The sequence below is a fragment of the Homalodisca vitripennis genome, unplaced genomic scaffold (assembly GCF_021130785.1).
Source record: "Homalodisca vitripennis isolate AUS2020 unplaced genomic scaffold, UT_GWSS_2.1 ScUCBcl_2571;HRSCAF=7477, whole genome shotgun sequence".
NCBI classification, from domain to species: Eukaryota; Metazoa; Arthropoda; class Insecta; order Hemiptera; family Cicadellidae; genus Homalodisca; species Homalodisca vitripennis.
In genome coordinates, this window is record NW_025778687.1 from 21,264 (window position 1) to 47,946 (window position 26,683).

At 34.0% G+C, this 26,683-nt stretch overlaps 1 protein-coding gene across 2 annotated transcripts; it reads right to left on the reverse strand.

The window, feature by feature from the left end:
• Positions 1-965: 965 nt before the first annotated feature.
• Positions 966-25,578, reverse strand: LOC124372124 (F-box/LRR-repeat protein 4-like). 2 transcript variants are annotated; one of them, XM_046830491.1, is made up of 8 exons: positions 25,318-25,578; positions 16,958-17,051; positions 14,256-14,457; positions 8,806-8,995; positions 7,395-7,485; positions 7,226-7,278; positions 4,296-4,421; positions 966-1,121 (listed from the first exon to the last, which is right to left on the reverse strand). In XM_046830491.1, exons 1-8 carry the CDS (start codon positions 25,528-25,530, stop codon positions 993-995), a joined length of 1,098 nt encoding a protein of 365 aa, XP_046686447.1. In that variant the 5' UTR covers positions 25,531-25,578; the 3' UTR covers positions 966-992. The 2 variants fall into 2 exon arrangements, with proteins under 2 accessions (XP_046686447.1, XP_046686445.1); XM_046830489.1 differs by lacking the exon at positions 7,226-7,278 and having other exon boundaries at positions 7,342-7,485.
• Positions 25,579-26,683: the final 1,105 nt, after the last annotated feature.

The following is a 26,683-nucleotide window of genomic DNA, read 5'->3' on the forward strand; positions in this document are numbered from 1 at the left end:
CGGGTGGGGACCCTGTCTTTAGAGTTGTATAATATGAATTGAAAGAGCCTTATAACAACATATTCCACATGTATTTTTATTCACAGATATTTGTTCAAACAAAATATACTATAGAAAAAAACTAATACATCTTTTTATTAGTTATTTAAAAAAAACTATACAATTTTTTAGTGAAAATGTCAACAAGCACTCTGTTAGATATTATGTTATATTTCATTTATTACTCACAGTATTTTAATTTTCTACTTATTTTCAATTACCTAATTAGTTTCTTACATGGAATATATTTCCTATAAAAACATAAAAATCTACTATAGGCTCTAAATTTGTAGCTTGTTTTTGGGGTTTTCACTAAAAGTATGCGTTTTTTTATTATTTTTTTGCCTGCAAATAATTACATCCTTATAGGTATGGTTCCCTATATTATTAATTTCTAATAGTATATTCTTTTTACAATATAACAATATTTTTTAATTTTACACTTACTTACTCTAAGCTATAGAAAAAATACTTTGCCTATTACAATTTTTGTAACATTCGTTTTTATACAAAACGTATTGCAGAAATTCTAATTTTATCTATACCAAGAAACTAAGCACACACCCTTTTTCTGCATAGAATTTTTCACATTTTGGCTGTTTGAAATTTTTAACAAGCTTTTTGTACTGCCAAAAAGGGGTTAAGGTTAAAAGTTTTTTACCAGCTCAAACCAAACTCAAACAACACTGTAACGACTTCTAACTTTATCATGTTTAAGTTTGTAATATTGCTCAACTACAAAGCCAATACCGCTAAAAAATCCAGTTATCATGTAACCCTTGTAATCAAAATAAATTGAAAAGATTACGAATTTAATCTTTGACTTTTGATTCTGTTTTTTTCCTTGACCATTTTTACCAAAACTAAAAAACTCATAGCGTAGCGACTATTGTGAAGGCAGAATAAAGCGAGAAAGTAATTTGTTTTTTTTTTACTAAAAAGCTGTTGATCTCTTACTGAGCCATGTTAGTGGTAGTGATGAGATCGTAGCTTCCACACCAAGAGAGGTCCAGCTTGACAAGATGTCGACAGCGGTCAGAAAGTGACGACAAGGTGCCATCGTTGACACAATGCCAGTAGGGCTGTACAGACATTACAGTTTTCAGGACATTAGAATTAGTCATATATAATGAGATATATAAAATTAACAACATCAAAACTCAGTAAAAACATTATTTAGTCACCTCAAGAAATAATAATATAACAACTAGAATAAATACTTTATTATAATAATCAGGTATTAACACAATTGCAGTGCTGTTTTTCTTACAATACTAGGAAAGAATGCATTTAACTAAGAAAATAGATGGCTTTCAACTCTTTGTTAAATGTTTATAATTTACAATGTATGATGTGAAAGAATTATAGGATCTCGGACATTTGCCATTTTTATAGTTTCAAATTTCTTGGTTCGTGTCACATGTTTGTGCTTTTGTTCCTGTGCAGTAACATCTTCGGTTCATTCTCTCTAGAGTGAACTTCATGCTGTTGGTATAAAATTTTGAGTGGTAGTCAATTGCAACACTTTTTAGTTTATACGTTTTTTGTGATGTATTAGGGTTCTTTTGACATCTGAAGAAGAGGATGGATTTCAATCCTCAAAACGTAGTGCTTTTTAACATATAACGATGTAAATGTTCAAAATCCTATTATCCAAGATTTCCAAGTTAGTGTTATGCAATACACTTGATTCCTCTCTACATCTTCAAGGGCAATGTCATGAAGTTCTTGAGATAGCATTTGATTCTGGTTACTCAGTGACTCCTACTAAGCTTCGAGCAGCATCAGATAGAACTTTCTACTGATAAGAGGGTTCGGAGGTTTGCTAGTTATTTGAGATAACAGTATACCGAGGCATTTTATAAAGTAAGAACCTTTATGAAGTGGAATAAAAGAACCATTATTTATTAACATACATTTTATCAGAAATTAAAAGAACATACTTTAATAGTATATGCTTAATATATTATCAAACACTCCAATAAATGAAAAATTTTTATTTTGTGAGGCCTTTCGTGCTCAAAGAACACATCGTCAGACCCACATAACTGAAATAAAAGTAAATTAATAATACAAACAATTTAGATTTAAATAAAAACATATGTCTTGAAAAATACAAAGACATATGTCCTCACAAAATAAAAATTTTTCATTTATTGGAGTGTTTGATAATATATTAAGCATTTAGTTTCCAATAAGAAGAAGCTGGTAAAATGTATTTAATAGTATAGTTATAATTAACATTTAAACATTTGTTACGCTGTGACACCAAGTGGAGATGGTCCAATAATTCCCAATGAAAAGAATTTATGTTCCAGCTACAACACGAGGCCGAATGTAAATCAGAACGACGCTACTAGAGAATATCCTCTGTGGCAATTTTAAATGGTGCATTTCGTTTGTTATAATGTTACACAATACCTCTCAGCATTTATTATCATTTTTTTGGCAGAAAGTGTATCAGAAAACTACCTTTCTAATCTAATAAAAAATCATAATTATATGTGATGGAAAATTCATGCATAAATTTCATGGTCGTGTCGGGGAATTTGGATGATGCCACTCACTGGATTGGATTTAGTATCTTGAGTGTAGTACACAGTGGTCATGGGACCATCACTGGTAACAATGTAACTCAGGAACTTGTTACCATCCTTGTTATACCTTTCCAAAAATGGCAATGAATGTGACACATGGTTTGTTTTGTAAGAGGTTTGTCAGTAATAATTCATAAAACAACTGTTTTTGTAAACCTGTAGGAATTTCTGATTAAGTTAGTTAATAATGAAGCACCTCCTCCTCCTCGATTCCTTTTACTATTTACCTCTGGTCAGTTTTATGTGGTTGGATGATGAGTACAGACCTATTGTGACGTAAAATCTGTAGTTCAGTTTTAACCCTCCATCGGGCACTAAACAGAGTTTTCCTCCGTGTATGTTTTATTATTAAAAATAGTACTACTTTTCTGATGTCGGCAGTCGTTTCCCGCAGTGTACTTCACGAGCATCTTTCGGGGGAAACGAAACAATAGCCTCCCGCTTTTATTTATCAAAATGTGTCAGTATGAGGTCTACTTCCGTGCGTGACTGGACGATTCCTCCGTGAGCGCCCGATGGTGTGTTTGTAGTGCTTGGACGAAATCACCGTGAGCGCCTTATTGTGTTTAGTTTTTATGTTGTAATAATCCGTGTGCGCCTAAATGTGTGACCTGTGATGGTTTCTTTTTAAATTTTACTATATATTTTATTTGAATTTTGTGAAATGGAGAATGAAGACGAGAGACTTGTTAGTACAGTACCAGTGTGCTAGGGAACATTTCAGTAATGATTATGGAGTGAACATCGTCGCTATAACAACCAGAAGGAAAATGTTTTTGAAATTTTTGTGCAGTGTGTAAAAAAATTTTTAGTAAAGAATAAATTTTTATTTCAGAGCAATAATTGACATTACAATTGTATAATATCTCAAGAATTGAAGTAAGTTGTTTTTGTAAGAAGTTAAAAACTAAGTTAATTTCCATACATATTTACAGAAGGTTTAACATTTTTACAATTAATTGCATTATTCCTTAAAATTAATCATGTTGTTATTATACAATAACATTTTTTAAGATTTTGAATTTCTTATTTGGAAAATTCATTACATAAGAGTGTAATTTTTATTAAATTTCTAAAAATGAATATATTACATTGTAATTAAATCAGTATGAATATTTAAACAAATAAAAACAGTTTAAACGATTATGATATCCATTATTCGCCAACCTGGAGGAAACCTCCGTGAGCGCCTGATGGTGTTTCTAATTTTAAGCGCCTGATGGAGGGTTAATAACTAGTGTCGTGTTTTATTTTTATTAAGTGGAGGTTTTAAAGTTAGTGTACATGGATGTAACACACAACATGGTTGTTTTGATTACTGGCTTGTGCTTGTCACAACACTCCGATATGATTTGTTTATTAAAAGATAGACTGTAGTCATGTGTTGTAGGTTAGTTATTCACCTGAGAAAGAGATCAGCTTTCAGATCTCAAAATGCAGTGTTACACAATCTTCACCAGTGAAGATCTATCAATGGAGTTATCCCCTTACCCATATATATATATATCAACATTGGGATCAGTGTTGTGCCATTCCTGGACATACTTAGGGTTACCCATATAATAACAGTGGCATCAGTTGTACACCCAGTTTAGGTTCTAATGAACAGGTATAAGATGGGAATTTACATCCATAGTGCATTATCAACCTGAAACTCACCCTGAGGTTCACTTTGGTGTATAGTAGAGAGTCGGTGGCCAGCTGGTGGAAGTGACGGTTGACCTTGGCACACTGACATAGTGAGGGTAGATCCAGAAATGAGAACACATAGTTTGTCGTCTCATCCTGTAGAAATAACTATAATGATGTTTCTGGTTTCTATGGAATGCTTAAAAACTTAGAACTATAAACACTTCACAAACATTACTATTTTTCTATTTTCTCCATCAGTTGACAGATGTAAGAATAAGAATAAGAATAAGAATATTTATTTGCCATTCGGCCATAGTAGCAATAGACATCGTCAGGTGTTTAATTTACTTAAAACTAAAAAAAAAATACGGTTTGCCAAGGCACTGGAAATTGACAAACTTAACAGTTTAAAAATATTTTAACAACAACAACAATAAAAACAAGTTAAAAATAGCAAAAATAACAAATATATAGCAACAGCCTTGTCACACAACAATAAAGCAAGAGCTTACGTCATCAAACCAGCAAGGTGCGTCAAAAGGCAAAACTTAACAATTCTAAGATGAATATAAACAGTAACAAAAAAAAGACAAAATAAATTCAAAAATAATAACAGCCTTGTGATTAACAGCAAGTCAGAACAATAACAATAAAAGAAACAACAATAACAAGTCAAAATATAGAGTCAGCAATATCACAGTCCATGAAACTCATTTAAAGAATAAAAAGGGTGGTTTTACTAACCAGTCCATCAGCTTTCTCTTGAAACTCTTTATATCAACTGTATGGGCTTTATGGCCTAATTTATTAAAAAGTGTAATTGACATTGCATTGGCATTTGACTGTGTTTTACTAAGTCTAGCAAAATCTTTATTTATTTTATAACTATTTCTAATATTGTAGGAATGAAGTCTACCTCTTATAACATAATCACCCTAGATTAGATTTCACATTGACAACAAGTAAATAAATATATAAACAAACAACAGTGGGTATAGACTCTCTAATGAATAACGGCTTACAACTAGTTCTTTGGTCTGAGTCAGTGAGCACTCGTACAGCTTTCTTTTGGATTAACAGAACTCTGTGTATTTCTGAACCATTACCCCAAAGTTGGAGCCCATACAGTAAAATACTGTTGAAAAAGGCAAAATAAGCACTCCTTAGATATTGCTTAGGAACATTTTTCTTTAGTTGCCTCAACAAAAAAACCACTCTACTAAGCCTTCCACATACATAGTTAATATGATCTACCCATGATAGCTTATTATCTAGATAGATGCCCAATAGCTTAACACTATCAGAGAAAGTACTGGGGGAACTCATGTTTTTCAGTGTAAAGCAAATATTTTGTGTTTTGAGATCATTTAAAACAAGTTGATTGGCATTAAACCAGTTTTTAGCATACACAACATTTTCATCCATAAAAGTGGCTAAGCTATTTATATTAGAGTTAGAACTAAAAAAAGTGGTATCATCTGCAAACATTATCACGTTAGCTTGAACATTGTGAGGGAGATCATTCATTACAACTAAGAACAGCAAGGGACCCAGGACCGATCCCTGTGGTACCCCATACTCAACACAACGCGAAGTAGAGAGAGAACCTCCAACACTTACCCTTTGTTCACGTCCCGTTAGGTAAGACTCAAATAATGCCAATTCAGTACCAATTATACCATAGTGAGACAATTTAGAGAGCAGTAGGTCCCTAGGAACGCAGTCAAAAGCCTTGGTTAGATCAAAAAGAGTAGCCACGGTGGAGGCCTTGGCTTCAAAACTATTTATTACAGCTTTCACCAGGACTTCAACTGCATTCACGGTGTTTCTACCTGCTCGAAAGCCAAACTGACAATTTGAAAGAATATTGTTACATTTGAAAAAATTACTCACTTGGTTGTTCATGACAATTTCAAGGAGTTTTGAAAAAATGGGTAACAAAGAGATGGGCCTAAATGAACCAGGTTGGTCCCTGGGACCCTTCTTGTAAATAGGCACAACCTTGGCCGTTTTAAAACACTTAGGAAATATACCAGTAAACAAACATTGGTTTTATACAAATTGTAATAGGTAGCACAATTGAAAAAATAATTTTCTTTAAGAGCTCACTAGATACACCATACGCATCTTTACTTTTGGATGCTTTCATTTTTTTCACCACACACAGCACCTCCTCACATGACACAGGAGACCTAGTAATGACTGCCAACCTAGTATTACGCATGCCTTCCAATACACTTATATATATATATATATACTTATATACATATAAGTGTGTTTGAACATGCATATTTTCTCATTATAGATATTGTGAGTTATTTCAATTTAAGATGATATTAAATACATATATTTTTAAACATTCAATTTGCTGGGTATTGTTACGGTGTTGAACAAGCTTTTTATTTTCTGTATTCTAGTTCCAGGTAAAAAAAGTGGTGAACTTAGCTTCTGCATTTTCTAGCACTCACAATAAATATCTGAAGGGAATGTACTCAAGGCAGGCAAGAGAAGGATCCACTGTTAACCTTGGTCATGGTCTCCACTGCACCAGTCAACTTCGCTGCTGCATCTTCTAAACTCTTGTAGTCAATATATGTAGGCAGTGTACTCACCGGCAGGCAAGAGAAGGATCCACTGTTAACCTTGGTCATGGTCTCCAATGCACCAGTCAACTTCGCTGCTGCATCTTCTAACTCTTGTAGTAAATATGTGTCAGTGTACTCACTGGCAGGCAAAGGAAGGATCCACTGTTAACCTTGGTAATGGTCTCCACTGCACCAGTCAACTTCGCTGCTGCATCCTCTAACTCTTGTAGTAAATATGTGTTGGCAGTGTACTCACCGGCAGGCAAGAGAAGGATCCACTGTTAACCTTGGTAATGGTCTCCACTGCACCAGTCAACTTCGCTGCTGCATCCTCTAACTCTTGTAGTAAATATGTGTTGGCAGTGTACTCACCGGCAGGCAAGAGAAGGATCCACTGTTAACCTTGGTAATGGTCTCCACTGCACCAATCAACATTGCTGCTGTATCTTCTAACTCTTGTAGTAAATATGTGTTGGCAGTGTACTCACCGGCAGGCAAGAGAAGGATCCACTGTTAACCTTGGTAATGGTCTCCACTGCACCAATCAACATTGCTGCTGTATCTTCTAATTCTCGTAGCAACTGTCTGTAATCACCGGCCAAAAACTGATTTAGTGTGTTCTCCAAATCCACCTGAAACCCAAAAAGTGTTCATGTCCTTATATTATTTTTTTTATTAAAAATCTTTGATTAAGTAAATGTTATAAAAAACATATTTTATCTTAAACAAAGTAATATACATATATTTGGAACTAATAATTCAACATATTCATGAACACATTATCACAACTATCGATACACAAGGAACTGACAGAAGACTTTATAAAGATACAGCTAACTTTATACCCATTCCTACTGGTCACATTCACTTTAACCCCTTGAGGAAGTAATTAACATAGCCTCTATAGGACTGAATGTTTGAATTCATTTTAGCAAAAATGCATGGACATATTAAGATATTAATACAATGACTTTGGATACAGATAAATTATTCAGTTTTTCACGGCATTTTAGTCCATTTGGTTCCCCTACAAGTGTTTGTTGCTTTCTCCGAATAATTTTTTTAGTATATATTTACAAATTTTGTTAATAAGAAAAACAAAAAATTCAAAAGTAATTCAATATTCTATTACATTTTTGTTTATCTGTTTCAATAATATTTTAATCAAAACAACACAATGTTTTTTACATGGAAAACCAGTTTTTATTGAATTACTTAATTAAAATGCGTAATAACAAAACAATAAAAATTCAATTACTTTTTTTACTTTTTGATGATTTTATGACAAGCTCCTGAATGTTATCTGGAAGATGAGATAAAACTGTTTGTTACACTCAACTGTTATTATTGAAATGATAGTTAAAATAAACAATTTACATTACATACAATGACCATTCATTTACTTTGTATAATTCACTTGTGCCAGCCTTTGAGTATCTTTGATATCTCAATATCACTGTCAAAGTATCTGTCTACTTCTGAAGTACGCAAATTGTCTGGATCTGTGAGGTAGCGGAAGAACTAAAAATTCATTCAACAACTATAAGCAGTTGAACACTAAAACACTGAGAACACGATACATAGAATGTAAGCAGAATATTGAAGTGACGAAAATTGAGCATATGGCAAAATGTAAACAATAACAAAACAAGATAGATGTGGTTCCAGTATGCAAACATAACAAATCTAAACGGAACGATTGCTCATAAGGAAGCAGGAAGGCACAAAACTGCAATTTAGTGGAAAAACAAACAAATACGTAATTGTTTAGATTATTCAGTCCCGTTTAGCCGTAACGAGTGTCGTTCGGGTAAGTTCTCCAATAGGTTGATGGTAACAAAAAAAAACTATGTAGCGTATTATATGCTTAGTTACTATCTACAATTATTTGATAAATAGCTATACTATTATTCCAATCTAGTTACTGTTACTATATTTACTCAGTAACTTACATGAGGTGGCACGGAATGTATGTTGAGATCCATAATCTTGCGGGTGAGATCGCCTGCCTCCTTATCCTTGGGGTCAAGTTCACCGCCCGGGGAAGGGATAGGGGTTGGCCTGCGGGTCCCCACTAGCAGCAACGCGTCTATCTCTGTGTAATAGTCTAGCCGAGAATGATCAAATTCCAACCTCAGCATCCTAAATACATTGTTATAATCACTGTATGTCAAGATCACAAAAAATTTTGACAGAATCACTTATGCAAATAGTTTAATAGTTACTTGCTTAACTGTAATACAATATTCACAGACATGGCTATAGAAGGGACACTTAAGGGAAAGAATATATTAAACCTCTAAGTGGCAAGCGACGTCTGAGACGTTCTATTTACGCCGCCGTGACGTGGCAAGCGACGTCTTAGAAGTCGCTTCACATTGCCGCTTATTGCTAGGCAACCGATAATTATTTTTACGCCTAGTTTGCACAGTTGCGTTCACCACTAAATTTCAAATACATTTCATATAGTATCATCAACATCACGATGAAATAATCAATGGTACTAACTGAAATAAATCCTAAGTTTTCTCCCGCGGTCTGTGGCAAAACTAGCTGAGTAGGCCTACGTGACTGTTTCGTTTCTCTTGGCTTGTACATATAGCTATATATTTTCTTTATTATTATAACATTGTCTATCTTTTTGGTTTGTAATAAATTTGGCATTGTTTTTACGATCTTGTGTTAGTTTGTTTATTCACTGTTTTCCTGGTACCAAATTTCATTTTCAAGTTTGATCACAAACAAAAAACTAAAAATAATAATTTACTATAATAAACTGATCTGGTAGATCTGTAGAAAAACTCTTTCTCTTCAAAGTAAAATATAGTATGCAAAGATTCTACAGCATTTAGGTTGTTTTTTACCAGTTTCAACAAAATAACTTTTTTTACTATTTCGCAAAAATTTTTTATTTTTTTATTTTTTTAAATTTTTAAATTAATAAATTTATTTTTTTATAATTTTTAAACTTTTTCCTTTGTTATTTGTAGGTAATTATTATTTCTACCTTTTGTATATAATGGATTTTCTGTAACTATGTGTTTGTTATTTTTTACAAAGTGTCAAAGTTACAATTTTTAGTTTGGTCAATCAAAATTATTGGTTTTTCACATGATAAGTCCAATTCAGGTTTCAAGAAATCATCTTATTTTGTCATAATATGAAAATTCAACTCTTTCCGAAGAATTCAGTATGCAACATGACTAGGTTAGAGTAAAAAATATATTTTTGGTGAATTTTTAAAAAATACTCTGGAAAGTGGCCAAAAAGAGCTTGCCACTGTGGAAGTTTAGCATTGCCACTTCTAGGGTTAAAGCAACTTACAGTAGGCTCCACTTAACAACCTTTGTATCAACCTTTAGATGGATTAGGAAGACATGATTAGACTTGACTTCCATCGTGTCAACAACACAAGTTAAAGTCTAAAAGACAGATAAATCACTACAGGTCTCTGTGTTTTAAATGTGTTAGTGTCTTGCTACTGCCTTTTACAAATTGTAATTCTAGGAACTGTGAACCATGTCTGACGAGAGTGAGTAAGTGATTATTAGAGTACTACATTTCTTTATAAATATGAGGCGCACTGTTATAAAAGTGCAATTATGGATTATGATCACTGTTTTAAAAAAATGATAAAAATAGTTTGAGAGCAACCGGAGTAATAAGTCAAATCTAAGTTTTCGAATTCATACCAAGTAGAAACATTGCTTGCACAATTAAAACAAATATTCGATTTGAGGAGCAACTGAAGACTAAAGGAAAATCAGATTTATTCTGTGGTTTCCTTTTTACCACCATGATTGCCCATAAGACCAATGAACAATGCTCACCTTACAGCGAAATTTCATAGTGTGACATGCATCATCATTAAATTCAGTGTTTCCTATATAGAAATGAAGCTTCATGCAAGATATTAAGTATACAGATTAGTTTTTTCTTGAGATATTGTGCAGACTGACATACAGACAGACGGAAATAAATTTTCTGAGCCCCTTGAAAACTTGGCTAACACTAGCCAATCAACAATCTTAGAAAATTTTACTATAGATAGAATGTCTCATCTGGATTCTGGATCTAAACCAGTTATAGAGAATTAAGAACTGAACATTTCAGTTAGTCCTTGCACTTATAACAATGAGTAGTGTAATCACTATGATATTGTTCTAATCAAAAAATATGAAACAGCTGTTCAAATCTTATTTATTACACCAAAGAGCAAAAACAAATAAAGTGATAGACTGAACAAACTTCAAAAATAAATATGTACTTGTAATACCAATATCCACAGAGATAAAGATTGTTAGATAAGAAACTGCAGTTGGTATCGAATTAGAACAAAGAAAATAACCATTGGTTACTACTGACTTTGGATCAATTATATTTATATTTTAAAATATCAAAATGTACTATTTTCTTTAAAAAAGTTATGACATAAATCTTTGAAATTTCTGTTTTATTGCACTGATTTACTACAGAAATTCTAAATTCCACGATACTAAGGCACATCTACGTTTTTTTTTCTTACAATATCGATGTTTTGACTTAAGTATGAACTGGATATATCTTAACGTTTGTGGTTAGTGATTTTTAACACGCTTTTATAAGCTTCGGTTGTATCTATGTAACGGAATCTTTGAGCATAATTTTCACCAATTTCCAGAAGTCTGATTAATGTGAAACTTTGCATACGTATCAAGGACCGATGACAATGCAATAATTTGATCATAGTTTTCCATTATCCTTATAAGGACCGCCAGGATTAATAAATTCTTTTATAGATCCTCTGTGATAGAGCTAGCGCGCGATCTGCGATAACCCAGGTTCAAGTCTCCATTCGTCTCGGTATTCTCGGACGTGCTTGACTCTCTTAATATAGTAATATTATAGTAGTCATCCAGTCTCTGCCATTTCCAGTGGTTTCCTTGACAGCCAGATCTCTAAGTACACGATCCATGCATGTTCTTTGTTTAGTATACATTACATAATACTAATTTGAGTTGTTGCTTTACAGAAACATACATAGTATTTTTATCAGACAAGGCCTTTAGTGTTTTATAACTAAAAAATTCCATTTCAACAATATTCCAAATTTGTCTTGCATTTTCAATTTTATTTACTACAAAATAAAGTTGAACAAATACAGTATTATTGAAGATGTAAAGCTAATAAATTAAATAATAAATGTACCAAAATATGGGTATATTCAAGTCTGAACTACAATAACCATTAGTTTTGTTATGTATGTGTATGTTTGATATATATATCAAAGAAAAAGTGAGGGCTCTGTGGTGTAATGGTAGCACACTCACCCGGCAAGTGAGAGATCCGGGTTCGAGTCCCGGCGGAGCAAGTACTTTTTGCGATTCAATGTTTATTGAAATTGTATATATATATATCAGAATATAGCAATTATATGATAAAAATATAAAATGATTTACAATACGATAAATTCAACTTAGTTAAAGGTGTAACATTTTATAATAGTATATCTCAAATAAGTAATAGCTTTAATACAGCTCAGTAAGAATGATAAATTATATATACTAGCCAACATTACGTTTATTAAATACTTCACATACCTAACCCTCAAGTCCGGCAAAGGTGTTTCAAACAGCCACAGTTCCTTGGTAGCTGAGATGCCAGCCTTCGATTTTTACGACAATAATTAATCTAAAGAGAACTGCGAAGCTCCGAGTCTCCAGGGATCAGAGCCGACATCTTAAGTGCAAGCTCGACGAGTCATATTGAGGCGATGCAGGTTGCTATTTCTCCGTTGGTAGCTATTAATAGGACAGAACCTTTAATGGGGCACCGATGACAGAAACGCACCAAGCGGGCAAAAATCTGTCTGACCCGACATCCTTGATCTAGGCTCGCGATTGTTTGCTGCTGGACAAGCCTATGTAACACTTAGTCGTGTAAGATCTTTAGACGATATTCGGATTGAAAAACTTGATTGCTCTAAGTTAACAGGAAATACCACATGCAATAGTGAAGCTTTAAATGAAATGAGATTGCGGAATGATTCGTAAGAAATACCACATTTTCACAAGAAACTAATTGATACATCGAACTAAAAAATTAAAAATAAATAATAGTTTGAAAAACGAAAAAAAACACACTTTTATAGCTAACCAAACTAAAAAATATAAAATAATTTTTAATTACAAAGAGTTTATATTATGGTAGTAGAAGGCAAAACAATCATTTATAGTCAATCACCTCAAAATAAAATTATAATAAAATTTTAGTTATTATCAGAATAAATTAATTCAGAGTAAAAAGCGTGGGGTGCATTTTACTACATTTCATAAGTCTCCTCTCAAAGATAATTACCGATATAATGATTGTAATATTTAATATATCAAGCACCCCACCACGCTTTTTACTCTGAATTAATTTATTCTGTTAATAACTTAAATTTTATTATAATTTTATTTTGAGGTGATTGACTATGAATGGTTGTTTTGCCTTCTACTACTATAATATAAACTCTTTGTAATTAAAAATTATTTTATATTTTTTACTTTGGTTAGCTATAAAAGCGTGTTTTTTTTTTCGTTTTTTTAACTATTATTTATTCTCTTGAGGACATTCACAAGGTTATTCACAGATGTAAGTGACAAATTGGTTTTTGCTGTACTCAGTGTAGGTTCAAACTAGAAGGTATCACTTTCAACATCCTTAAAAACAGACATTCGCATTCTCCATTATTAATTGGTCTACATCCTTAAAAACGGATGCTAGCACTCTCTGACCTTAGCTCAAAAATGAACATAAGCATTATTTAACTGTAACTATAAACATACTTCAAAACAGACGTTAGCACTCTCCAATCTTAACTTTCCACATGCTTAAAAATGGATGTTAGCACTCTCCAACTATAGCTTAAAAGCTAACAATAGCACTCTTAACTGTAACTATCTACATTCTTCAAAACAGACATTACACTTTTCACCTTCGACTCCCGATATTCCTATAAACGGAGATTAGCAGCCTCTAAACTAATTTTTCAAAGTATTTTAAAACAAAAATAAGCATTCTTCAATCTTAACTCTAAATACCGTCATTATTGAACAGTAGCACTACTCAATTCCAAGTTTCTACATTCTTAAAAATGAATAATGCCACCCTACAACAGTATCTCTAAATGTCTATATACTACTGTTGACCTTATATGTTTGTATAAATGGACATAATCGCCCTCCAAACATATCTTTCAAAGTACCTAAAACAATTAACCATTCTTTAACCTTAACTTTCAATCTTTTTTAAAACACAAACAGCACAAGTGAATACTAAGACCAAAATAAACGGTTTGAATTGCGTGGCAGATATTTTTCATAGGAATCCACCCCCACTCCAAAAATAGGGTGATCTTAAATATGACTTGATGACTTACCTTGTGGGAAAGTCAATGGCATTGATCGGTGGAGAGAAGATATGAGGCTTGTGGCCAACCAGCCTGGCTTCGCCCTCCCACAGCAGCCGCCACCGTATGGGTGCTGATGTGGTGGCGGCCCATATGCGCACCACAGAGCCAGGGTTGTACGTTTCATAGACGCTCACGCGGAATGGGTACACTGGCTCATCAAACGTCACATCTACAAAATTGTTGTCATTTTACAAAAAAAAATTACTTGCATACAAAAACTACAATCAAGTTCGTGATTGTGTATTGAAAGCAAATATACATTTGCATTGAAACACATTGACTGACTAAGGTTAACACCATCCTGCTGCTATACTGTCTAAACGTCTCATTCCGCTCTGTGCCATGATTAATGTGAAAAGGTAAATAATACTTGTGTAATCGAACAGCAAAAAATTTTTTTCAAGTTAAGTGCAATGTTTGTTTTAATGACATTAATTTTTATATTTCAAAATTTTACTTTGGATAACAAGGGATCCAAAACATTACAATGACCGTAAAAGCTGTTTCTTTTCAGCTGCCCTCTAGAATACTAACATGTTTTTTTTTTCAAAGAATAATGTTTTTTATTCATAGATGAGGTTGCCTCAGAAATCACTGGTTATTATAGTTTTTTGTAAAAAGAGTATAACTATTATTACTTAAATATAATCATCATCATTTATCTATAATAATAATTTAATTGAATTCTGTAACAAAGAAGCCATATTGGTTGTATTTTGGTAGCTTCAACTAATGACGATACAAATTTGTCCCGCTCACTTTATAAGTGGATACGTATCACTGGCAGATTTAACATCTGTTAATCGAAGATGATACCTGAGTAAGGTAGAATACTTTGATATTAAATATGTTAAGAACAGTGTTTCAACATACCCTGGAAACTTAGACAATAGTTAAGGTTATTTACATTTTTTTTTTCAGGAATAAATCTTAAACTTTTTGAACATTTGAAACTTTCCTAAAAGTATAAAAAGGCTTTGATTTTCTATAAGTGAAATATACGTTCAATAATAAATTTTAGTCCAGATTATTTTCTAAATATTTATATTTAAATAATGCATATTTTTAATTTTTGCTAAACTTAAAAAAAATTAAAATTTTACTCTTACTTTACAATATTAACATGACTGTTTCAATGAGAGATTTTTTTTATGTGTAGTCAAAAAATTGTTTTCCATTCCACCAAAATAAAGACCGCTATCTAACTCTTGTAAATCAGAAGGTTAAACTTAGGAGTGGTTTTGGGGGTCATTTGAAAACAAACTTATATTTCCTTATAAATACCAAAGATTTCATCAGGCGACGGTCTTTGAAAGGCCTCGTCCAAAAAAAAATAATTTGGAATAGTATTGTACTTATTTACATTTAGTAGTATTTATAAGTTTTTTCTAATTGCTCCAAGCATCATATCTAATTATTGTACTGTGGAGATATGTATATGAATTAGTAGCCTCTATGTTGTTTTATATGAACCGTAGCACTAACTAGTTGGCTGACCAAAACCTATTACTCGAGGGGCTGTAAAACTTTAATTTCTATCTGTCAGTCTCTTCACACGATATATCTCAAAATCAAACTGACCTATAGACAAAATTGTGCGTGAAGCTTCAGTTCAATGATACTATATGTCACTCCATAGGATTTGACTAAGCATTAGCGAATATTTGTACATTGGTCTTATGGGTAACCATGGTGGCAGCGAGTAAATAAGAGAATAAATAAATTTGTTAACAAACTCAGTACATTTATAAGAGATCTTAACATATGATCTATGAACACTAGTGGCCTAAGTATACTTACACATACATCAATTTATTATAACTTGGTGTGATAACTTGTATTCATTAAACACCGATATGAAAAACCAATTTGATGAACAAAAATATGAATATATCATGTGGCAAGGTATCTCGAGAGAGATTTCATCTGTAAACTTGAAATTTTGTATGAAACTTCATATCTACATAAACAAGAATGAATTCTATGATGGTGTATGCCCAACCATGGACTTTGGCTGCGTACTGGAGCCTATTATTTAGTAGGCCAACACAATTTCTTTTTTGTTTGCCGAGAGATGTAAAGATTTCTTTCCCGTACAACTGTCTGTCATTCTGTCCGTCAATAATGGAATTAACTATAAATTTGAAATTTTGCATTCAACCTTAGCAAAACCTGTTAAACGTGACACTTAGTGTGGCGTATTCCTACGTTGTAGTCTACATGTTTGGGAATTAATTATAATAAAATTACCTCAGTGCTTCTGACCAATGACACAAAATATTTATAGATTAAATTCTTAGAGAAATATCAGCTTTATTTCCATCTGTTAAACTATACCATACTGGAAAATGTGGCATAGTCTCTTTCAATGGATTCTACTTTAAGGAGAGATAATGGTTTAACATGACTCAAACAAGGGATTTAGGCACACAAAGCCAGCTAAGTGCTACAATACTTCCGTCTACAGAAGCCATAGCCTCGCACTTACCAACAGACTTGTGTTAGCACAATAGATTCTGAAAATTCTCAATCTGTGATTTTTCAGCACATCTACCCACAAATTCAAACTTTCGCTTCATTTATTAATAAATAACTTTACAGGATTACATCAGTATAGAATACATGTATTTAAAGTTGTAAAAAAATTTAAATAATTTTTTTACACTTACCAATAAAATCATGGCTAATTATTTTCCCATAGTTCTGAAGCATGAAATCTTGTCTTCTAGAGGGAGCTTCATTCCACCAGTTCCCGTAGGTACGCTGAAAACAAGTAGGGTTTAGCGGCTTTGTTTGATATAACGTTTATGTCTGCCTGTCAGAGTAACTTAGTGATATTACATTGTACGATGACATATTCAATTTTAATATCTGATATAACGTATATATTACAGCATTGGACTTGTTTGGGGAAATTTAATTCACTTATAGAACAACTATTATAATCCCAACACTTTTCATGCATTGATTTCTACAATTAAATGGGAAATGCATGAAAAGAACTGAATATATCGAAAATCATAAATTGCGAATTTATCCTTACACAGATAGATTACAATAATACTATCCACTATTGTCTTATGTATTTTACACAACTAACAAAATCAGTACAATACCAAAATACTAAGTACAGATTTATACTCATTATCTATAGAACATCAAGTATACTTTAAAAAGCAATCCTGCTTTGTTTAACAATTTGCTAGATATTAACCTTTCGATCGATATAGATGAGTATACTTGCAAGCAGAGCACTTGCCATAATCGCTACTGTAGAGTAATTCTAGCACCGCCACTATCAGCACTCTGGAAAAGTCACGTGAGCTATCTTGCCGTGCCAATCAGCTATCTGATGTGTTTTAACTGGCCTAGAGTCGGAGGAAGACAGTTAAAACACTGTGATGTGGGGGAGGGGCTGATAGGAGTGGGAGGGGTTTGATGGGAAAAGAACAAGATGTAAATCCTTGTACATGCGTGAAGAGTTGCAATGTCGCTTCATGTGTTATTCCATGTTTTTCAGAATAACATGAACTAAAAAGTTTCTAGGATTGTATTCTAAAATTGTTTTATAGTAAAACAACTGTGGAATAAACTGTATTTTTTTATAACCTGAACAAAATAGGCCAATACAGTTGCAAAGAATTTATTTGTGAATTTTAATACAATACATAATTAACAAAAGCAACAAAACAGTTGCGAGGGGGGTATCCAAAAGTTCCCGGAATAGCTCTGCCGTAGGCGGAGCTTGCATAGTACAAATTCTCGCCGCTTGGCTCTTGTAGCGCTGCTCTTTGCCACCTGTGAGTTGACCTGACGTGTTCTATCCCCCGTGCAGTAATAGTTTTTGCTAGTGTTGTTTTGTGATTGTGCCGTTTTTTACGATGGCAAGTTTGAGTGATAAGCGTGCAGCTGTGAAATTTTGTATTCTACTTGGCAAAAACGCTGCTGAAACAGTTGAAATGTTGAAGACGACGCTATGTCGGAATATGTTATTACGAGAAAGATACTGGAGAATGTTCTATACAACTGGACAAGGCGAGTTCAGAAGAATTAAATAAAAGAATTTCATAAGGAGCTATAACAGTTTCAATAAATTATATTATAAATTTCATAACAGTTTTTCTACCATCACACACGCGGGCAAACCGTACATTGTCATCTGTCTATCTATGAAAAAATGGTAACTGGAAACGAAAATTCTTCAAATTTATGGAGCTTGCGAATGACTGCTTCTGCTGCGAAGTTTTCAGTCTTATTTTCCATAGACTCGGACGAAACACTAAAATTTCTAAGACACAACTACCTGAATGAGATAGATCTTGTACAAGCCCTGTTACAGTTCTAAAGCAATGCCTATCTACATCGAACTAGACTTTACACAGGTGACCAAAAATTAAAAAAGTCATTCGATAAGATCCTGGACAAACAACACCAAAATCAGAGAAGAATAGAAAACCTAGCAGTGAATAATAATTCTAAAGTCTTCAATACCTGGAAAACTAAAGCTTCTCATGTTATGACCCGAGTTCAAAGTGGTAAATATAATTCAAACTCAGATTTTATTTCATCCGCAATGGTGGAACAAAAGGAATTGTGGAGAATGAAAGAAGAACTCATTCTTAAGAATTTCTCTCATCTCTACCAGGAATACAATCTAGGCCAAAAGGACAAAATTACTCAAGAAACAAAAAATATTCTGACCAGCTCAAAAGAAAACTATGCCCTTCTTGACCTGGAAAGTGGAATGTTCCTCACTGGAAACCCTGATAAGAATTATCAATGCGGTTTTGATGGGACACACTTCATACAATTAGTAAAACATTGTAGCGTAAAACGCTAAATATTCTGCTGCCCCTAACACCTCAATCACTAACAATATTAATCTGGTATCCGACAACACACAATTAATTAACGACTTAAGATTATACAACAGCGTAAAGGATGTAAAAATTGAGAAAACCTCTTCCATTGAGACTAATTTGAACCTAGTACAGGGTGTGCGTTTGTGCCAGGATGTGGCAAGACATCCTTTATTCTAGAGAATTTTAAATAAGGTGTCTTAGTTCTGAACCCAACCAAAAAGGGAGCTGCAGACTTCATAGATCACCTAAAAAAACAAAAACCTGAACTCCGAGACTACCCAAAGAATTACTGTAGAACAATTCACTCCCGACTTATCAACTCCACTAACTACTTGAAAGAAGGAGGAGTTTATAAAAGATTGATTGTAGATGAAGCGCTCACGCTACATGCAGGGGAAATATTGTTTGCTGTTAAAACTTTCAAAGGCTAAAGAAGTCTTCTTGATTGGTGACATAAATCAAATTCCTTACATCAACAGAATTAAGAACTGCAAAACAAAATTCTGAGGAGGACATCACCAAAATATCAAAAACCTCTCATCAACTAAACCACTCATTTAGGTGTTCACTAACCACTGCCTGCATTCTCTCCAAATACTACACCAAAGGGATGACGACAAGCAATCATGTAAAGAGAGAACTTGTTAAGCTCTCCCTTGATAACATCGATCGTTTGTCTACTCAGAAGAATTACATAAAAACTGTTGGTTTTCAAACAAGACGAAAAGCTAAAACTTGCAAAATTGGGCCATGATGTGTCAACTATACATGAATACCAGGGTAAACAAGCACCTCATGTTGTAGTTGCAAGGTTATTAACTTGCAATGAAGAGATCTACAACTCACTCTCACACTGCCTTGTCGCAATTTCACGACATATCAAGTCCTTTACGTATATTGCTCCATCTCAAGAAGACTAACTCACAAAATGGATCCGTAATAGTCAGCAGTATTCTGACTCAGATCTTTTAAACCATTATAAGAAACCTGAGTTAAACGTACTGAGGGAATCAAACAAACCCAATCCAAAAATACACTTCTACAACCATTGACATCGAGGGAATCAGACAAACCCTGTCCAATAAAACTGTAACCCTTCTTCACAACTATTGACATCGAGGGAATCAGACAAACCCTGTCCAAAAAACTGTAACCCTTCTTCACAACTATTGACATCGAGGGAATCAGACAAACCCTGTCCAAAAAAAACTGTGTCCAAAAAACTGCAATCCTTCTCCACAACAAGGATCAAAAGTATCTACTTCCAGTTGTTCTTTATTTTTATTTGCAACAATCAATGCGGTATCATCAGCAAACTATTTATGTAGGTAGCAGTGTTTTTTCACCTTTCTCTCAGAATTTATAACCTTCCACAAAGCCTTGGATTTGTTTTCAGCCTGTTCTATAAACTCAACATTTTGCTTTTTCCTCAGGTCTTTAAGTTTAAGGTCATAATTTATATGAAGAATTAAACAAATAAGCAACATAAAAACAGCCATGACAGCATACTATTCACTTTTCAAATAACACCTGAGGTATGGGCTGATAGTCTGGGGAGGAACTAGTGCCACACTCCTTCAAAGAGTCTTGATAATACAGAAAAGGGCTGTAAGGACACTTAAGGGCCTGAGTGTACGGGGCACTTGCAGAGACGCCTTCAAGGAACTCAAAATACTGACTGTAGCATCACTCTACATCCTTGAAAGTATCCTCTACATCGTGAATTCTGGCCAAGCCAGATTGGGAGACCAGCACAACTACAACACAAGACATAGGCACAACTTCACACTTAATATACACCACCTCAGCCTCTTCGAAAAAAGCCGTCCTACCGAGGCGCTGTCTTCTACAACTGTCTGCCTGAAGAATTGAAGAAACTACCAGTGAGAAACCTGAAGACATCACTGACACAGTGGCTGCTGGACAGACCCTTCTACACCCTGCAAGAATTTCTAAACTGGAGGACTTAGAAGAAATGACAACCTATGTCATTTGCTAAATGTTTTTTATTGTATATATTAATTTATTTTATTGTATCTTGACGCAATACTGTACTCTATGTACATGTAAATAAAGATGATTTGATTTGACTTGACTTGACTTGACTATGAGGAAAACCCTAGTGTACAAATGGTTTTCTCGGTTTCAAAATGGTGACATGTCTATTAAGGACATACCTCGTTCTGGACGACCATCAACTTCCCGAACAGACGAAAATCTTGTGAAAGTGAAATAAATTGAGCTTGCAGACCAACGACAGACTATCGAGCAAATCTCAGAGGCTAGTGGGCTGTCATGGACCTTAGTTCAACGGATTTTAACTGAAGACTTGGACATGAAAAGGGTTGCCGCCAAATTTGTACCTCGTGCTCTCACTGACTTTCCAAAGGAACGTCGAATTGATGCCTGCCGTGATTTGAAGCATCAACTTGAAGCCGATCCAGATTTCTTGTCAAAAATAATTACAGGTGACGAATCTTGGTGCTATGGGTACGACCCAAAAACCAAACAACAATCCAGCCAATGGAAGACGGCATCATGACCCAGACCAAAAAAGGTTTTAGGGAATGAAAATCACAAATAATTTTTTAATAACTTTTTACATGAGGTAAACGATACAAAAAACATACACTGACATTCAAAATTGCTACTTACCAACAAAAGTAAGAACTTGGAATTGTACAATCTTGTAACTATTAGTTCATATTAATTTTATCAATCAATATTGGGTAACAAACTGTACTGAAGCACAAAAAACAATTTACAAAAAATTATTTACACAAGTATTATAATTTATGAAACACAAAAACCCTTCAGCCGTTATCTTCATCACGGGTCTCCTCTTAGCACCACGCTTATCTGGCTTCCAGAAGTGCTCTAATTTGTGGTAACAGTTCTGATGCCACTGGGCACCAATAAGTTGATTTCTTCCTTATATTTGCATCCAAGCACACTACACATAGTCTGTTGTTTTCATTGGACAGCTTAGCAAGGGAGTGAGAGCAGAATCACCAGCAGGGGCCTGGGGTGGGGTCTGGCAGAGGCAATGTATTTTGTTCTTCTATCAAGCTTTTTACAGTACTACACATAAAGTTTAGCCTACTCATGGGTTTGTCAGTGTTATTTTGATACAAAACATATGCGTCAAACAAAGGCATATCAGTTGGATTGTAAAAAATATTTTTCCAAAATTTTTTTTGTTGGACGGTCACAAGTTGCGTGATAAATACACTTATCTTTGTTGTCTACGCCCCATGTACCAATTATATTTATCAATAAAAACTGGTTTCAGACCTTCCTTACCACTACGGCTTCTTACAATTTTGTCCTCTGCATGGCAACCGGTAGTTAGATAGTAAACAGGTTTCGAACATAGATGCTTTCTCTGGGCTGTAACTTATTCATGGTTAAAGTTGGCGGTAAGCCCTTAGATCTTTTATTTATAGTTCCAGTTAGATGTCTCCTTCTCTAATAATTTTTGGGCCAAAGGTATTTTAGTGTACCAATTGTCGGTGAACAGATGGTATCCCTTGTCCAGAAACTGAGATTTGTTTAGTAATTCTAAAATAACTTTCTGAGTGAAAGGAGAGTCACCATCCGATAAAACATCTTTGCCATCGTACAACTCAACATGAAGAACATAAGATGTCTTGCTATCGCAAACTTCAAACTTTTTTATTCCAAAACGGGCATGTCTCTTATTTGGCATATATTGTATAAATGTGCATCGATTTTTCATCCCTATCATTGATTCATCTATGCAAATTTGTTGGTCCGGAATAAAATGCTTGAGGAAGGCTACATTCATTGCATCATAAAATGGCCGCACTTTGTGCCAAGGATCATAGCCTGGAGTGTTTTTTTCAGCAGCTGGTCCAGAATCTAGAACATTGACCAAATGAGCTGGAATTTTCTCACAGACATCATGTCAGAATAAAATCTAGTGTGCTGATATGGGTCTGTGTCCCAATAATCAACAATGTTGTTTTGAAAGTTCAAGCCCATATTTATAATCATAGCTATAACTTTTTTTATTTCAGATACACTCACACCAAGCCAGTTTTGTAACCTCCTGTATCTCCTCCAACGACCAGATCTTTGTTTTTAATTTGTTCATGAGCATACATGTTTGTGTGCCTGACAATCATTTCCCACACAGATCTGGTAAAAAACAAATAAAAATAGTGCAAAGAAGAAGCATTTCTGGGTGGACAGTTTCTTATTCCAAGTGTAGAAGCTCTTACTTTGAATTCAATATCTTACATTTTCTGGTGGAGTAATAAAATTATATTCCAATTGAGGTTATGAGATTGTTGATTTCTAGCAGTAAGCCTAGGTCTTGGTACGGCTGTACTAGGACCAGCAACATGGTCTGCTGTAGGTAGGCCTAACAGGTCAAATTGTTCATTTTGGCTTACCATTTCATCTGTGTCAGAGTCGAAATTCTTGGAAATTTCTTGTAGATCAGGAAACATACTCTTCATCACTTCCTGAAGGGAAGTCAAACAGTGAAGAATCGTCATCACTATGTTCTGATTAAATGTCTAAATCGAAATCCTCATCGCTGCTTATTTCATGATCAACTAGTTCTTGAATGTCACTTGAACGATCGTGGAAATTACGATCCATTAAGTAAACACTCACAAAAAACTTACTACTATTGAGTCATACACACAACCATCATTACAACAAACTCAAACAAACAATAAACCAGACAGAACACCATGTAGCTGACGAAATAACAATAGCCGAATGAACCAGTTGACTCATCGCTGAGCATGCAGTATGCAGGAGAATGTAAACAAACAGTTCAGAGATTATAAAACGTATGGACATGTAACGTAACGATAAAATTATTTATTAGTGTATTATTTACATAAATTGAACCTTCCTCTTTCGATTTGTATTAATACCGATACTCTTTGATTGTGTTTTAAGTACATAATATTGAGAAATAAAAGACATGTTAAAACGCCCGATATCGGACGCGGCAACCTAGGATGCGACGAAAACGCCCGGTATCGGGTGTTTTCCAGTTCCAGGGATAATTATAACCATCAATATAATCAACCGATAGGCCTACTAATAATTAATTTGAACAATTAACTTAAATAAAGTAATATTTGACTTTTAAATATGTGACTTAATCAAATTCAAACTAACAGTCAACTTTAGTATCAGTTACTTTATTACTGTATTCTGCTTATCCTCCTGAAAAAAATATTTATGGTTTTAGGGGATGGAAATTACAAATGACTTTGTTTTTTTAATAACTGAAATGTAAATGTCAATTTGTGGTTATATTTGTGTACTATGCTTCTTTTCAGTGTTATCTTCTCTCAAGAGCTTTGTAAGTGTTATCAGTGGTCAGAACTCCTGAGTTAAACTCAATCAACCGCATGTGCAATACCCCACAATGTCTCTTCAATAACAATGACATCTATTAAGCAATTGCGGTGCATTACCATTAATACTGGCCGAAGGCACTCGTGTCAGCTTAATAGGGGCTGTTATACTTAGGTCTAAATTGACAAATATGTGTTATTTGGGTCAAACTAGTCTGATTTCAGCATTAATGTTATTTTGTGTATCAAAGATGACATAATGGCTGACAGCAGCAACCAATATGAGGTTGACTTACGATCATAATAAGACCATGTAACGCTCATAGAACAATTAAATATTACTTTGTGCGAAAAAATTAGTTCCAATTTTAATGTTCTATAACTTTGTTATTTGTCATTTCCACCCACTGAGACCTTATAGTGTTTTGTTCATGCCTGCAGCAATAGACTAATAACACAAAACTCTTAGTTTGCCACTCCAGCAGTTTAGTTTACAATTACTGAGGACTACAGATATGTATCGAATGATATTCTAGTATTCTATATACAAATGTGTATTGATGATGATTAAACTAATCAATATAAAAAACCCATGTCCACTTATAATACTCTCCCCCAAAGCAATCTATTGTTCCATTACTAATAGGATATGCTGAGATAGGTAGCTAGATTAACCATTTTTACAGATTTCAAAACGTTTATCCCACAAAATGTGCTACTATATAAGATATACTAGGCTATATAAGATAACATAACCTACTGAGGTAAGAAAATTCAATTTACAAACAAAATATTCATATTCCAGATCTGACCTCAACTCACCATCACAAATGCTTGTGGGAAATCTCCATAATCAGGGAATTTACTTGGTTTTCCAGCTATATTATACGCTGTATATGAAATACTAATATCACTTCCATACTGAGAGCTAAAATCTACTACATCTTGAACAAACTGTTCAATGAAAGTTATTTCTGAATCTTCTTCATCTTCTTGTAAGGAATTCTCAATCATTGACAATCTGACGTCAGCCATTATTTATACGGCTTGAATACTTTTTCAATTTCTACTTCTTTAATTGATTGATTAAACTAATGATAATTACTCAAACAACATTTTGTCACTCCAAAACGACGGTCCACAACCACCTCTGCAACAAACACCTCTAACCTACGGATGAACACAGGAACGATAAAAGTGAAACACTGAATTTGAAACGTCTGAAAATGAAAACAACGATTTGTCGATTGTTCCGAACAATCGACTCACTCGATTACTTTTCACCACTGCTGGTTTGTGAGTGGTTTATTCGCTGTTTCCGATTTTCACTCAACGGTCAACACTAGTTATCCAGTTGTTTCACTCCTCATTTGTTAGACAGACAGCTGGTTTTTAACTAATTAGAAGCTGGAACGCATACTTAGCAACTTAAGGAAGGCGTGACATATAAATTGTACCAGCGTATGCCAAGACGCTCCAACTTAACTATCTACAGAATTTCTCGACAACGATTTCATTTGTAGACTTTAAACTTTGCTTGACACTTCATTTCTATACAGCCATGAATGATTTCGATGAAAATGTATGTGTATCCATGAGATTTGGCTAAGCGTCATCAAAGTCTGATATAGTACCGCTGAGTATAATATCATATTTTATCTTCTCTCTGTTTGAAGGCTATAAAAACTACTTTCTGTATTGTTTTCAGTCTGTTTGCAGGATATCTTGAGAATAATATGAGCTATATACTTTAAATTTCGCATGCAATTCCAGCGTAGCCTGTACGCAGCACGTGGCGTAGCGCAATCCTGTCTCGTTGTACATTGATCGAAATAATTCATGAACGAAATTACTCCGTAGCGCTTCGGGTAGGTTTTTATTATTACTCGATTATTCAACTGAGTAAAACAATAGTGAATTTGGAAAACAATCGATATATCGCTCGATTGTCTTTGCAACCGATTACACTAACCACCAATTAACGGAATGATGCCACTTTAGCATTAAAATACCTTTCCTTCGGTACGAGTTTTTCCACCATATATTTATAGTGGAAAATATAAAAAAAAAGGTAGTGCGTTAAAAAGATACCTGTCCTCATACGCTTGCCATATCATTCACTTTTGGGCTATTTAAATTAAAATGTATAGTCTGTTCACTATTTATAATTCTACAATTGACATGAATC